Source organism: Eleutherodactylus coqui, chromosome 9, assembly GCF_035609145.1.
Source record: "Eleutherodactylus coqui strain aEleCoq1 chromosome 9, aEleCoq1.hap1, whole genome shotgun sequence".
NCBI lineage: Eukaryota > Metazoa > Chordata > Amphibia > Anura > Eleutherodactylidae > Eleutherodactylus > Eleutherodactylus coqui.
This window is the reverse complement of record NC_089845.1, coordinates 90,469,281-90,484,319: the sequence shown is the minus strand read 5'-3', so window position 1 is coordinate 90,484,319 and position 15,039 is coordinate 90,469,281. Positions and strand designations below refer to the sequence as shown.

General features: G+C 42.2%; 1 protein-coding gene across 1 annotated transcript in view; it reads right to left on the bottom strand.

The window, feature by feature from the left end:
* The window catches only part of ASXL3 (ASXL transcriptional regulator 3), a 156,728-nt gene that overhangs the window by 38,629 nt on the left and 103,060 nt on the right, over positions 1 to 15,039 (bottom strand). The window contains exons 9-10 of the mRNA XM_066578046.1: positions 10,619 to 10,782; positions 2,890 to 2,986 (exon numbers count right to left, since the gene is read on the bottom strand). Of these exons, the coding sequence (XP_066434143.1) occupies positions 2,890 to 2,986; positions 10,619 to 10,782 (261 nt within the window). The remainder of the gene's footprint in view (positions 1 to 2,889; positions 2,987 to 10,618; positions 10,783 to 15,039) is intronic.

The window sequence follows — 15,039 nt, the reverse complement described above, 5'->3', positions numbered from 1 at the left end:
ATATTGAGAAGGCTACTACATCTTAGACAGTCTTAACATTGTTGAAGAAGAGAATTAACACCCCTCTCTTTCTTCTCCCTGATTTATGTGTGGATTTCTCAACAAAGCTTCAGGTCTCCGATTTGCCCTCCCAATCTCTGTCTCTAATACTGCATTGTTTGACTTGCTTTTTAAAGGAAGTGTATCAGGTCATTTTTCCCAAATAAACACAATATATTGGCAGATGTAGCAGTTCATGAGGTATAAAACTGTACCTTTATTTGCTTCAACACTGGCACCCATTCAGAGAAATAGCCTGAGAAGGGCTTCCCGCACCATATACTAATTAGCAGTGGACCATTCAATGGGCGGATCACCTCTCTAAGCAGTCCGGGCTGTTTACCTCCCTCTTCTGCTCTCTCCCTTCCTCTTCCATTAAAGAACGGCCCCTTGTTCTCTGCATGACATCTCCAGCTGCGCCTGTTGATGAGGTAATGCGTCCCACATATGGGGTGCCTAGAATGACGTCATTCCAGAGTGAGAAGAAATCACAGAGCATGCGTCTGCTCCTTCAGCACACCGCAGGCGCCCCATAAGTGGGACACATGGCGTCACCAAAGGGCGGAGCTGGAGACATCAAGCAGTGAACAAGGGGGCATTCTTTAGTCAAAGATGGAGGGGAGAGCAGAAGAGGGAGGTAAACAGCCCGAACTACTTGGAGAAGTGAACTGCCCATCAGACAGTACACCGCTAATTAACATATGGTGTGAGAAGCCCTTCTTGGGCTATTTCTCTGAATGGGTGCCTGTGTTGAAGCAAATAAAGGTACAGTTTTATTCCTCATGAAGTCCCACATCTGCCAATATATTGTGTTTATTTGGGAAAACCGACCTGACCATCTTCCTTTATGTCATGTTTTATTTTTTTAATGGGATGAACATTGCCCTACAGGGTAGCTTCCTATAGGTTGCACTGGAGAACTCATTTACATACTTATTTCTTCCCAGAAAGCACTGTCTGTAAGACTCTTTACACTAGCTAGATCCCCACAAGGAGAACTAGTACCTTCCAAGAGTTGCTTCAATGGCATCTCACCCAGCCTACTAGGACCCTATTCTGTACTGATGAGGAGAAAAACCTCTAAAAGAGCTGTTTACAGATGAGTTTCTCTGGGTGGCTGATATCCCTGGTCAAACTGCAAAGCTTTTACATTATATGTTTATATTTGATAGCAGATGAAATAAAACTATTTTCAATAACTTCACAGTGATAAGTTAACTAAACAGTTTTGTTTGCAGATGGATGTGTCCGCTTTGGTAGATATTCCCTAGCCATGTTTCATATTTTATCTTATTAACTAACAATGTAGGAAAAAAAGAGAACAAGGCCTTATGTGTAGGACCACTAGAGAATGATCAATTAATGCAGTAATATCCGCTCGTCTGTCTGAGCTCAGTAGGCACACTGCACACTCAGTGCACTATTAGATAGTGCGGCTGGCTCCTCCACAAAGCGGCTGCCTCTGTCCACTAGGTATATATGCCCTGATGAAAACAATCCTGGGACTCTATGTCAGTGCACACACCACAGTCGGTACGTATACTCTACAGCAAAATTTTATTCCAGGCATTGGAGACAATGCAATGCGTTTCCAGGCAAGCCCCTTACTTGGGTAAGGCATCGCTCCCGTGACTTACAGTGGTGACTTACCTGAAGAAAAGGCTTGTATTGTCTCTGCTGCCTAGAATAACAGTTTGCTGAATACCTACCCTACTGTGGTGTAGGCGCTGATTATTTTCATTGATCGTAATAACTAAGCCAGCCCCTTTATCTGTTACGGCTGAACCAGAGACAGAAGGGAGCTGGCTTATTTAATAAAATATGTCTAACAGCCAGCATCCTTGATGACATGATGGACAGAGAGAGAGAGACCATACCACGTGAGTCGATGTCCAACCACGTCGGAAGTAGAGGTCCTGACACAGCAGGTACAAATAAGTGTTTAGCCTCCCTGGACAACGCCTTTAAAAGGTTTCCAAAATATTATTAAGCATTTTTAGCACTGCCTACCCAAGGTCAGAAAGCAATGAATTGTTGAATGCATAAAAAAGTTGCAGTTAGCAGTGTTTTCGATGTATAGCAATGAAAAATAATATAAATACTGTATATACTCAAGTATTAGCCGACCCAAGTATAAGCTGAGTCAATACGTTTTACCACAAAAAAAACCTGGTAAAACTTATTGACTAAGTAAGCGCTGTGATTGGATCAAGCGCCAGCCAATCACAGTCAGCGCTTGATAAACCAATCACAGCCATTCAGTGATGTCATTCACTGAATGGCTGTGAATGATCGAGTGCCAGCTGTGATTGGCTGGCGCTCGATCTAATTATAGCGCTTACTTACACAGCAATGACGGCGGGGGAATTCAAAGCCGAGGAGGGAGAGGACAGCGGGGAGAATTCTCAAGCAGTTTGCCGCGCCGCCGGGGAGACCATTGTGCCGGGGACACAGATGCCGGCTGAGAGGTGAGTATTACGTTTTTTCTTTTACCTCACTCGAGTATAAGCCGAGGGGGGCTTTTTCAGCATAAAAAATGTGCTGAAAAACTCGGCTTATACTCGAGTATATACGGTACTTCATATAAATAAGTATTGAACCATATGGTTCTCAATGTAAAATAGTCTACTGCCACTTTAAAGTGCCTGGTTTTGATGCTAGTGTACACTGTGTTTAATAGTATTTACTGAATATTATAATCCTATCAGTCATTATGTAATATGAATGCCTGGCCTACTCAAGAAAACAGAATGTCTCAAGGTAGGTGCTGGCAAAAGTCCAACAGAATGCACAGTCATTCAACTCACACACAGAATAGTTAGAATGAAAAGAATAAGACAGTAGGTTTACCTTCTGACAATCGCTGTTTCCAGCCTTGAGCTGCATACGCAAAGAACTCATTATTCAGAGCAGAGTTACTAAGACGTAAAGCCCCATCGCTTCCCATCTAGGAGACCAGGAAAGAAATGATGAATATGATGTTCTTCGTATAGATGCATTTGCTCTACATTCCATCTAACTAGTCAATGTCTTTATTAGTTGAATTAGGCAGATTTCTTTTTCACTTGTGCTCAGCACTATACTATACAAGCACATGCTTGTAATAATACCCCAAATAGTGTCTCAGACAGAAACAAGTCACTTTCTCTAGTTGACAAAGCTTAGAAATATTAGACTCATATGCTCTATCAGTTTGGGTAATGTTGCTTGCGGAGCTGAAAACTGCCGAGGAGCAACATGCTGGATAAAAGGTAGAGGCACTGGATTTAGAAGGATCGCCTGACACCTTATGGTCACATTGTTGTGCTGCTTTATCTATTCTTTATCAGGTGTTAGTGCGTGTAACTTGGCAGAAAATTCAGATCACTAGTAAATTTGAGGAAAAAGAGAGGCGTAAAAATGTAAAAAAAAATAAGAATACAGGACAAGTAATGCTGTCTTTGAACCATGCAAACATTTTCTGTTAGTCAGTCCTACAGCATAGTAGCAGTTCATCCCTTTTTGGTAGCAGTGACGGACTACTAATATTTCTAGTTATAAAGCTCCAAAACATGGTTGACCAGTTAGCTGGCATGTACATGCTACCGTAAGCTACATACAATAAGCAAAAGATACATTGCTCCTTTAATTGTTCAATAGTAACAAAATTGAATAAACATTCCCTCTTCCTTATGCCTCATGCATATGGGTGGATTCGCATTGCGGAATCCGGAGAGGGCGTCTGCCTCTGGATTCCAAAGCAAATATTTGATTCTTCATGCACATGAGAAAAAACCAATTTCGTAGGAAAAATAGCAGCATGCTTCATTTTTGCACAGATTCCATGTGGACAACTTCTATCGAAGTCAATGGAAAGCCATCTAATCCGCAGCCCTTCCGCAATCGCTAGGTGATGACGCGGGAAAAGCAGGAGTTCAAAAAGAAAAATCTGTACTGCGCATGTCCGACGGCAAGCCATGTGGACCATCCTCAGTACACATGAACAAGCAGGTATGCGCAGACGCCGCTGCTGCCAGGGCCAGATTCCACTGTGGGATTCTGCATACGGAATCCGACTTGCCCGTGAGTGTGAGGCCTTAGGCCTCATGTCCATGGGCAGATCAGATACAGCATGCGGATCTCCACAGCGGGAGGCCTGCGGAAACCATTTGCGGGACATCACGGATGTAATGGTTTTTCCTCGCGGATGCACTGTGGATCATTCGCGCTGAAAAAACAATCTGCAACCCCATCCTACCTCCCAGCCTTTTCCCCACCTCCTGAATTGATTTTAACCTACAAATCCGCAGTGCAACCGCAATTATATTTACAGATGCACTGCGGACCGTCCGAACCCATTGACTTCTATTGAGCCCGTCCGCACTGAAATGGAACATGCTGCGATTTGTTTTCCGCCCCAAACGGTCCGCAAATCAAAACTGCATGCTTAAATTCAGTTGCAGGTGCTAATGTTTTTCTTATGGGCACTTTGAGAATTGCAGAACTTCCACGCGGATTGCGCAAATCAAATCCGCCTTTTGGCCTTACTGGTATAAACACATGCTGTAGAAAACACTGGAGTCAAGATTTAGATTTTACATAGTAAAAATAAAAATACTAACAAATAAAAACTAGCAAACAACCTTCAAAATTATAGGAAAATGCCTCCACTTATGCATAAATATGGGAAGTTTTCTTCTAGAAAACAGGTAATTTCTTCTGCTTACTAATAATGTTAAGCTATTGATTATAACGAGATTGGGCTGAATTTGGACATTACGTGTTAGGGCAAAGGCATATTAGCATTTGTTAGGATGCTGAAAAAGCATAGAAAAACCTTGCATCTGAATAACCATAATGCCGACAGTAACATAAGAAAGCAAACAAAAAACTGCTGAAACAATTACCGTCTTTCTCGGGTATCAGATGAACGTTTACCTCTTGAACAAGAGTTTAAAATGGACCTGACTTTTTAGATAGCTTATGGTCATTTACTAGCCTGCGTGTCTCAATCTTGTAACATACTTTTATTAAAATTATTTTTGTTTTATCACTGAAAATCAAAGTGCAGCCCACTGCAACCCACAGCCTACAAGGCATTCAGCTTCTCTGGGAGCATTAGGACTTAGCTGTGTGGAAGGAGCTGCCTTCACAGGCTCAGCTTCACTGCTCTCAGATCTGCAGCCAGTGTGTACACAATCTCTGCCTCTCCCAACCTGCTATGTGCACTTATCTTTTTTTTTTTTTTAAACTCTTTTTTATTGCATTTTCACATTTCAAAGAAAGAAACAAAGAAACACAGAACAGTGGATGTGTGACATAATACCCTTGACATGTCTTCATAAATTGCTGCTATGTGTCACATATATGGAAATATCCTTAAAGGGGTTGTCCCGCGGCAGCAAGTGGGTCTATACACTTCTGTATGGCCATATTAATGCACTTTGTAATGTACATTGTGCATTAATTATGAGCCATACAGAAGCTATCAAAAGTTTTATACTTACCTGCTCCGTTGCTGGCGTCCTCGTCTCCATGGTGCCGACTAATTTTCGGCCTCTAATGGCCAAATTAGCCGCGCTTGCGCAGTCCGGGTCTTCTGCTGTCTTCAATGGGGCCGCTCGTGCAGAATGCCGGCTCCGTGTAGCTCCGCCCCGTCACGTGCCGATTCCAGCCAATCAGGAGGCTGGAATCGGCAATGGACCGCACAGAAGCCCTGCGGTCCACAGAGAGAGAGGATCCCGGCGGCCATCTTCAGCAGGTGAGTATGAAGACGCCGGACCGCCGGGATTCGGGTAAGTACTACCCGGTTTGTTTTTTTAACCCCTGCATCGGGGTTGTCTCGCGCCGAACGGGGGGTGAAAAAAAAAAAAAAACCCGTTTCGGCGCGGGACAACCCCTTTAATATAAACAGCATAACTTATTATATCTGTGTGGTGTCTTATTTGTTTACCTACTACCGTAAGTGAATATTATTTTCCACAAGTTATACGACTTTACATATGCAACATTCTCTTTCTGTATGTATATAACAAAATTAAGTACATAACTAAAAGCATCATGGCACACGTAGTGGCTATTCTTCAAGAACATATATCACCTGTTCCACTCTCCTGTATTCTGCACTTATCTTTATGTTGTGGGCATTATGTGTTTCTCCAGTTTGCTTTAGCAGCATAAGGCCTCATGTCCATGGGGGCATAAGTGAATTGCGGAATCTGCGTGGATGATAAGCAGTTCAATATGCCCATAGACTATCATTGGGCATCTGTAGGTATTTAATCCCTTAATGACATGGCCTATTTTGGCGATTTTTGGTATTTTGCCATCTCCATTTTTCAAACGCTATAACTTTTTTATTTTTCCGTCGATGCGGCCTTATAAGGGCTTGTTTTTTGCGTGGCGAACTGTAGTTTTTATCGGTGCCACTTTCGGGTACATTGACTATGTTGTAAAACTTTTACTATTTTTTTTATGATAACAGGGAGAGAAAACGCATCAATTCTGCCATAGATTTTTTTTTTTACAGCGTTAATCATGCAGCATAAATGACACACTTAATTTTTTCTGCGTGCCGGTACAGTTCCAATGATACCAAAATTTTTATATTTTTTTTAGGTTTTTACACTCTTTTTGCGAGACGAGCTGTAGTTTTTGTTGGTTCCATTTTGGGGAATGTACGGCTTTTTTGATCACTTTTATTGCATTTTTTGGGAGGCAAAATGCTAAAAATTAGCATTTTGCCTCTTTTTTTTAGCGGTTTTTGTTACGCTTTTTGCTGTACAAAATAAAAAGCGTATTCAACTTTTTGTACATGCCGGTACGGATGCGTCAATAGCCAATATGTGGGGTTTTAATTTTTTTTTACCTTTTTTTATGCTAATATTAGAAAAAGCATAAAAAAGGGGTTTTTTAACATTTTTTTTTTACATTTTTCTTTTATTTTTTTACACTATTTGAGTCCCTTATACAGCGATCATAGGCATAGGTAATACAGGACGCCAGTGTCTGGCGTCCTGTTGCCATGGTGACAGGCCGGGCTCTCGCGATGACATCGTGAGTGCCGGCCGGAGACACAGAGGGAGTGCGATCCCTCTGTGAACTCTTTCCCTGCCGCGATCTACTTAAATCGCGGCAGGGAAGGGGTTAACAGTGGGGGGCGCATCTCCGATATCCCCCCGCTGTTGCAGTGGACGCCGGGTGTGACTGACAGCCGGCTCCCGTTGCGGGATAGCGCGGGATCATATGTGATCTCGCACTATCCCCAGGACGTACCGGTACGTCCTGTTGCGGGAAGTACCAGGCTCCCAGGACGTACTGGTACGTCCTGGGGCGGGAAGGGGTTAAATACCTGCAGATGTCATTTTATTCCTGGCATGTGGATCACACGCATGGAAAAAAATGCTGGATGCTCCATTTTTCTGCAGATCCTGCAGGGTCGGCTTCCATTGAAGTCAATGGAAGCCGTCAAATCTGTGGCATGCCCGCAGCTGACACTGCAGATGTGCCACGTATCCACAGAAAATTAAAAAAAAAGAAAAAAAAGCAGGTGCATGCACGCGGCACGCCGGCCAGCGTGCCGAGCCCATCTGCCGTGTAGAAGAAAGAAGATCCGGCCACGACCCACACCGCGTCTGGACAGGGAAGTAAATGTCTTATTTGTCTCATGTCTGCAGGCAGGGCTGGAATCCGCTGTGGGATTCCACACTCAGAATCCGTGCGTGCCTGTGGACATGAGGTCTTATTCTTATTGCAATGATCTTGATTAGCGGCTTTACTAGGTCTTGTGTGTTTACATAGTCACGGCATATACTGAGATCTCTCTATATGTGGTTAGCATGCAAACACACAAGACCTAGTAAGGGTGTATTCGCATGGGTGGTCTTCCCATGCAAATTCTGTTCAATTCCAAGATGGGCAGAACTCGCATGGGAAAAGAAGCCATTCGTTTGAATGAGGTAATTCACATGAGTGATTTTTCTCTTGGACCAAAAGTTCAAGTTCGAAAAATCACTGCACATCCTATTTTTTCATAACTGTTCTTCAAAAATCTCCCATCATTTTCTATAGATCCATAAAAAAGCGCATTGGAAACAGATGACATGTGGTTTTGATGCAAATGTGATGCGTTTTTACTGCAGATTAATATAGGGACCACATGAAAAAAAAATAAATAAAAAAAATTAAAAACACAGAGCAGAAAAAAAAAACCTACAATAAAAATGTGCATTTTTCACATGAATGAAAATTACATGAAAATAGCATAAAAATTGCATGGAAAGCAGTCAGTTTTTCACTGACCTAAATCATGCTTGCCCATGTAAATACAGTCAAATGCAGCTAAAAAAGATAAGTTCAATGATAATAATGCTGCTTTGCCCTCAGCAAACCGGAGGCATATATAATGCCATGAACCAGGGGCATAGCTTTAGGGGACGCAGGGGTAGCAATTGCTACCGGACCCTGGAGCCTTAGAGGGCCCAGAGGCCCTTCCATCACATAAAAAGACACCAGTATTATAAATAGCATATGGTAGGTAAGGGGCCCCATTACAGATTTTGCATCGGGGCCCAAGAGGTTCTACTTATGCCTCTGCCTAGAACATAAAGATAAGTGCACATAGCAGGTTAGGTAAAACATTGGCAGAGGCAGAAATTGTGTACACACTGACTGCAGATCTGAGAGCAATGTGAGTTCAGGGAAGCTGAGTCTGTGAAGACAGCCCCTCACTCACAGCTAAGAAAACATACTAGCGTCCCAATTGCTAGAGAAGCTGAATGCCTAATGACAAGCAGTGGATAGCAGAGGGGCTGCACTTCAACCTTTATTTTTGGGGTAAGAGGAGAAAAAAATATTGTAAGTATATTGCAAGATTGACTAGACACACAGACCATTATATGAGCATAAGTTGCCTGAAAATTTAAGTTGGCTTTAAATGTCATTACATTTAATAGTGTGAACATACATTAAATACTAGACACCGTTTCCTAGCTGGAAGGACATCTTTCTGGATAAAACCTCGTAGATATGGTGAAGCCACATGCAAGAAGCCTGTACAGCAATGCATGGTGGCTGTATGGCTCCCTAGTATAAAGCTATATGACCTCTGTGTGACGCCATACAAACTCGGTTGGGTGCTATATATATGGAGCAATGCTTCCAGGGAAGAAAGCTCTATCCATATGGCATGGCATGGAGCATGCCATAGTATCTATTAGTACAAAGTAAAGAACCGCTGTTTGAAATCAGAGGCACTGTTAACGTCCCATGCACTAGAATGGGAGTCCTATTATAATAATAATCTTTATTTGTATAGCGCCAACTTTTTCCGCAGCGCTTATTATAGTATTGGGCTCTGGATCAAACACAGACTAAATATTTCAGGTACAATTCTGGGCAACTTTAGTTGATGGGGCACAGAGGAAGGTGGTTCACGGATGGCTGCTCCAACAATGTACAGAAGTACTACATGCTGCAGACAGAGTCCCACATAGGATCCTCGCTTCTTCACGGCTCCTCTACAACTACTACTTAGATATAACCAGATATACAGTTGCCGTGCTACAGTGCATCCCATATAATCCCAAATATACAGTAGTTACAGTGCCTGTAAAAGCTGAGGGGGTAATACAGATCATTATGTCCATGGTATTGGCCATTACCAGTGCAGGAATGATAACATGGCATTTTTCTCTGCATATAGAATCTCAAACTGTATAAGAAAAGAAAATGTTTTTGCAGCACTTTGTGTGTCTGCTGTTCATTAATAATCTCCCCTGCCGATGCCCGCTGCCGTTATTGGTCATGTGTCAGCTGTAAGTCTAATAGCAGAGCTGCTGGATGCAGACCAGGCGGCCCTGATTACAACTGATGCATTATTAGGGTTGTAAATAATAGATCCTGAATTACTTTTCTAACTTTATAGTGAACAATGAATTTTAAATGAAATAATAGAGAAAATTATCTAACGCTCTGCAAACCCCCTAACAACTCTCCTCCTTTTTGGTTAAAACCTTTGTAACAATGTATATATGAATATAACTAAATAAGCCGTGTACACACTATACATAATACACATTGACCCTGATAGAAAACACCACACCCATAGGCACCCATTCACCTAATGGAGGCCAAGAGAGGCCTTTAGGATGGTATGCGTTTGCTTAAAGGGAACCTGTCACAGTCCCACTAAGTTATAGTGTTGTTAGGGAACATGACAGGGATCCAGGTGATGTATATTTTATACTTACCCGCTTTCTGGATCCAGCACTGTCCCCCTGTAAAGTCCCTGGGGTGCCTGAAAATCTAACTCTCTTCAGAGTTCCGTGCCTACGCTGTCCTATACAAGTCTATGGGAGAGTATGGGCACGGGGCTCTGCAAAGAGTCAGACTTTCGTGTGCAGGTAGGACTTCAGAGGGGGACACCGCTAGATGCAGGAAGCGGGCGAGTATAAAATATACATCACCAGTTCCCTGTCATGTCCCCTAACAGCACTATAACTTAGTTTATGGTGCAGTGGGGATGGGACGGGTTCCCTTTAACGTTTTTCTTCTTAAACGGTATTAAGAGCCATATCCGCAGGGGGCGGCACGTACTCACCTGTCTATCTACTTCTGGGAGTAGGAGCAGGAGGTACTGCTGAAAGTGCTGAGGTAAAGAAGCAAACGTATGCTTGTTTATTAAAGCCCTCAGGTTAGTGTTGACTAAAATTGATCCTGGAGTTTCTATGTCAATATCTTCTGCTTTGGTCCACTTCAAATGCCCTAGAAAAAAAATATAATTAGTAGAGATCAGGGAGAATAGTTTAATTCTGCTGCCTTTACATGTACAGCTTATATGGGTTTTACATGAACTGTGCAGGCTGTAGATGGGAGAGGTTCTTCTACTGTAAACAGTCAAACGTAGATCAATTCCCATTCAATGCTTACACACACACACACACACACACACACACACACACACAATATTATATATATATGAACAATCGTGATATTACTTTATCCAGCCAACCCATAAACGGAAGCAGAGCTGCTATTGAAAGTATATGCATTCTCTTTTCTGCCATTTACTTAGTAATATATATTTATTCATAGGTGGTGGAGAGAGGTGTATATTAACATCTTGTACTCCTTCCTTCCATTATGTCGCTGTCGTAAATAGATTTCTCTAGTATCGCTCAGATTTTATTCATCACTGATAGTTTAGTAATCTGCGGTTTACAGCCATTATATACTTATTTAATAGAAATCAACATCCCACGCGCTAACCTCCTAGAGAACTTGATGTGCAGCATCTAATCTGAACAATCAGCCCTGTAGGGGACAGCATGGAGGCACTAGGAGCCTCTTAAGGCCCATTTAGACACGACGATTAACTCTCAAATTTCGCTCAAAAGCCATCTTTTGAATGATAACCGTTACGTCTAAACGCACAGCCATCGTGCACTGTTCATTCATTGCTCATTTCTAGCCAGGTAGAAACAAGCAATGAACCTTATCAGAGCCGCCCGCTGATATCTCAGCGGGCGCGCTGATACTATTCTTTCAGCTTATATCCCGCTGGCGGTTCTCAGCGGGATACTAGCTGAAAGTACCGAGAACAATGCAGCTGCTTGGATATACAAAACAGCTGCATTGTTCTCGGAGCTATCGCAGTGGTGTCCCGCTCCATCTGCATTAACTCTTTAGTAGCTAATTAGCTACTTAGAGTTATGCAAAGATGATCGCTAAAAACTGTTACTCAAACTGTCATTTGAGCGATCATCGTTCCAGGTAAATGGGCCTTTACAAAGATTTTAAACTACAGGTAATTAAGGGTCCTTTTCCGTGGGATGACTGTCGGGCGGTTCCGTGGCCAACAGTCATCCCAGCGATAATCACCCCTGTGCTTTCACACAGGTGCGATGGTCGCTCAGTGAATGCAGGCAGAGAGCGCCAGAGATTGTTCCGGCCACCTGTCTTCAATGACCGTAAAGAAGCCATTGTTCATGGATGAACAATGACCTGTTTACACCGACCAATCGTTGTTTGATTTTTGTGCCTGCAGAGACTTAATGATGAATGACTGCAGTGTAAAATGTCTCAAAATTGCGTAGATGATTACTCTGATAGAACACAGCTAGAGAAAAAATGAGCATAAAATAAATAGCAGGTAGGTATTTTCAGCAGACAGCAAGTGACATATATGAAGGACATTCATACAAACTTTTTTATACTCTCTGGTGTAAAAAAGTCACTTTTGTGTGCAAGTGGGGATTTGCAAAAAAAATTGTGATTTTATTGGCTTTGTGTGTCGCCCTCACCTCTTATTACAAAACTGGTGTACATTATACCAGAAATGTATGCCAGGACCTGGTGTAGGTGAACCGAGCTGACGAGATGTGCTTAATATATGAAGATGCGTGCATAGGGGTAAATCCTATTAACACGAGTGTTTAAAGTGCCCATCTTAATAAATTTCTTTAACACAACTGGACACCCACTTTCGAGTCTAAGAGAGAAGCTACAGTGGGAACTGTAAGCTCATACAAGGCACTGGTAGTGCTACACAGCTGTAAAACTGCCAAAATTTCTGTAAGGCAATGGTGAAAAATTACCCTATCCCTGAGAGGGACATGGGTATGCTCAAGTATGACAAAATAGCAGTATGACCTTAAAGGGGATGTATCCCCTAGATTTGTTTTCACAAATTAACACCATAGAGCGATACATATTCTATTTTTGCAATCTGTTTTTATTTTCTGACTGCAGATCTTTTATTCCTTTTCCTGTATATGATTACGGGGTGGCCGTTTTGCCTTAACTGCATTTAATAGCATTTTGAGATATGCTTTATAATAGTCACATGGTCATTGTGCAGAAAGAGGGAGGAGGCCAGAGGCATCAATCGACTAATATTATAAATAGTGGATCCTGTGTTATTTAGATACAGGTGTCATGCTGCCTGTGATGATACTGAGATTGAAAAGTTTTCAGTACTGAACAGAAAGTGACAAACTATTATTAGGCTTCACTGGTCAGTGTGAAATCTGCAGGATATTCGGATTTAAAAAATAATATATATGGATCAGGACTAGAGATGAGCGAGCATACTCGCTAAGGGCAATTTCTCGATCGAGCATTGTCCTTAGCGAGTAACTGCCCGCTCGGCAGAGAAGGTTCGGCTGCCAGCGGCGGGGGGAAGCGGGGAGGAACGGAGGGGAGATCTCTCTCTCCCCCCCTGCTCACTGTCGCAACTCACCTCTCACCCGCGCCGGCAGCCGAATCTTCTCTGCCGAGCGGGGAGATACTCGCTAAGGACAATGCTCGATCGAGTAATTGTCCTTAGCGAGTATGCTCGCTCATCACTAATCAGGACATTGAAAATTAAAAAAAGAAAAATCACCAAAAATTCTTTCCAAATCTTTATACAATAATGACACTTTTTGATGACACGTTCCCATTAAACTGTGCATTTTTCAAATGCAATAAGGGGAATTTTTGAAAACAAATGCAAAGTAAATATGGAGCAGTTGCACATAGCAAGCAGTCAGATTTCTACTTTTTTTCCCCCAAAAGGCGTCTGAAAAGTTAGATTTGGAAACTGGAAATCCCCCAGGTTTATTTTGCATTAGGTTTTGATAAATTTCTCCTACTGAGTGCACAGGATTAGTTTTTTGGAAAATTCCCTGTACGAGAAAATCACATCTAGCCACTGGGATAAATCACTGTAATGGCCAAGACTGCAAATGTGAACATTCCCATACTACTACTGCTAAATGTTCTCCATAATCCTGCAGCATAAATACCATTGTTACTGAACAGAGCTTCAAACAGAAGGGACTCCAAAAGTGGCTAGAAGAAGCAGGCAGTGATAGCGGCTTATCTTCTTGTACGTGATATACTCTATGCTTGATTTGTTGTATTTCGTAATGCAATGACCTAGATTATCTATTTTTTTTACCTATATACAGTCATTTAAAAAGGATTTTTAAAAATGGTCATAAAACAATACTGACCAGACCCGGAAGGTTCACGTATTATGCAGCCATGTTTTATTCTGGGTATAACATACATATGAAAAGTACATTTCACAACTACTGTATCATCACAGACAAGATTTAGGGGTTTTATTGAAAAGCATCTTTTTGGAAAACAACCGTTTATCAGGTAAAGTAGACCAAGCAATCATAGGCAGTTAAAGCAGAAGCACCGATTGTGGCTCCATAGCATATCATCAGGGGAACACTGTTTATTAACAAAAAATGACAGCTTGTAGGGTAAAGATCAGCGATCCAAGCTGGAAATTAGTACATCTTTTCATGATAAATTCCCTCACGCACAAATTAAACGCCAAGATCCATTTATACAGTACTGTAGCACACAGACTTCTCCAGATAAAAGCATCACAGCAGGGAAACCATCGGCCTATTGTTCACATTCAAGACGCTTTAAACACCTAACGTGTATGCTCATCTTTGAACACCACCGTCTTAAGGCCCATTTAGATGCAACGATTAACGCTCAAAATCCGCTCAAAGCCATCTTTTGAGCGATAACCGTTGCGTCTAAATGCACTGATATCAAGCGGTTTTCGTGCACGATTCATTCCTCGCTCAATTCTATTTTTCTAGAATTGAGCGATGAACTCATTTAGCGGTGCAGGCTGTTATCACAGATTCTTTCAGCTCGTGTCCCGCTGGTAGTTCACAGCGGAACACGAGCTGTAAGCGCACAGAACGATGCAGCTGTTTACGAGAACAATACAGCTGTTTTGCATAAGCAATGATCACGGCGGTGTCCCGCTCCGCCTGCATAGCTCTTTAGTAGCTAATTAGCTACTATAGACTATGCAAAGATGATCGCTCTAAACTGTCACTCAAACTGTCATTTGAGCGATGTGTGAGCAATCATCTTTCAGTGTAAATGGGGCTTTACAGTTCATATATGATATAATCTACAAAGCTGAGTTAAGGCTCTTTTACCCAGGCCAAGAAACGGTTCAGATTCCTGCGATCAGCGTGAACCTGAACGATTATTGTT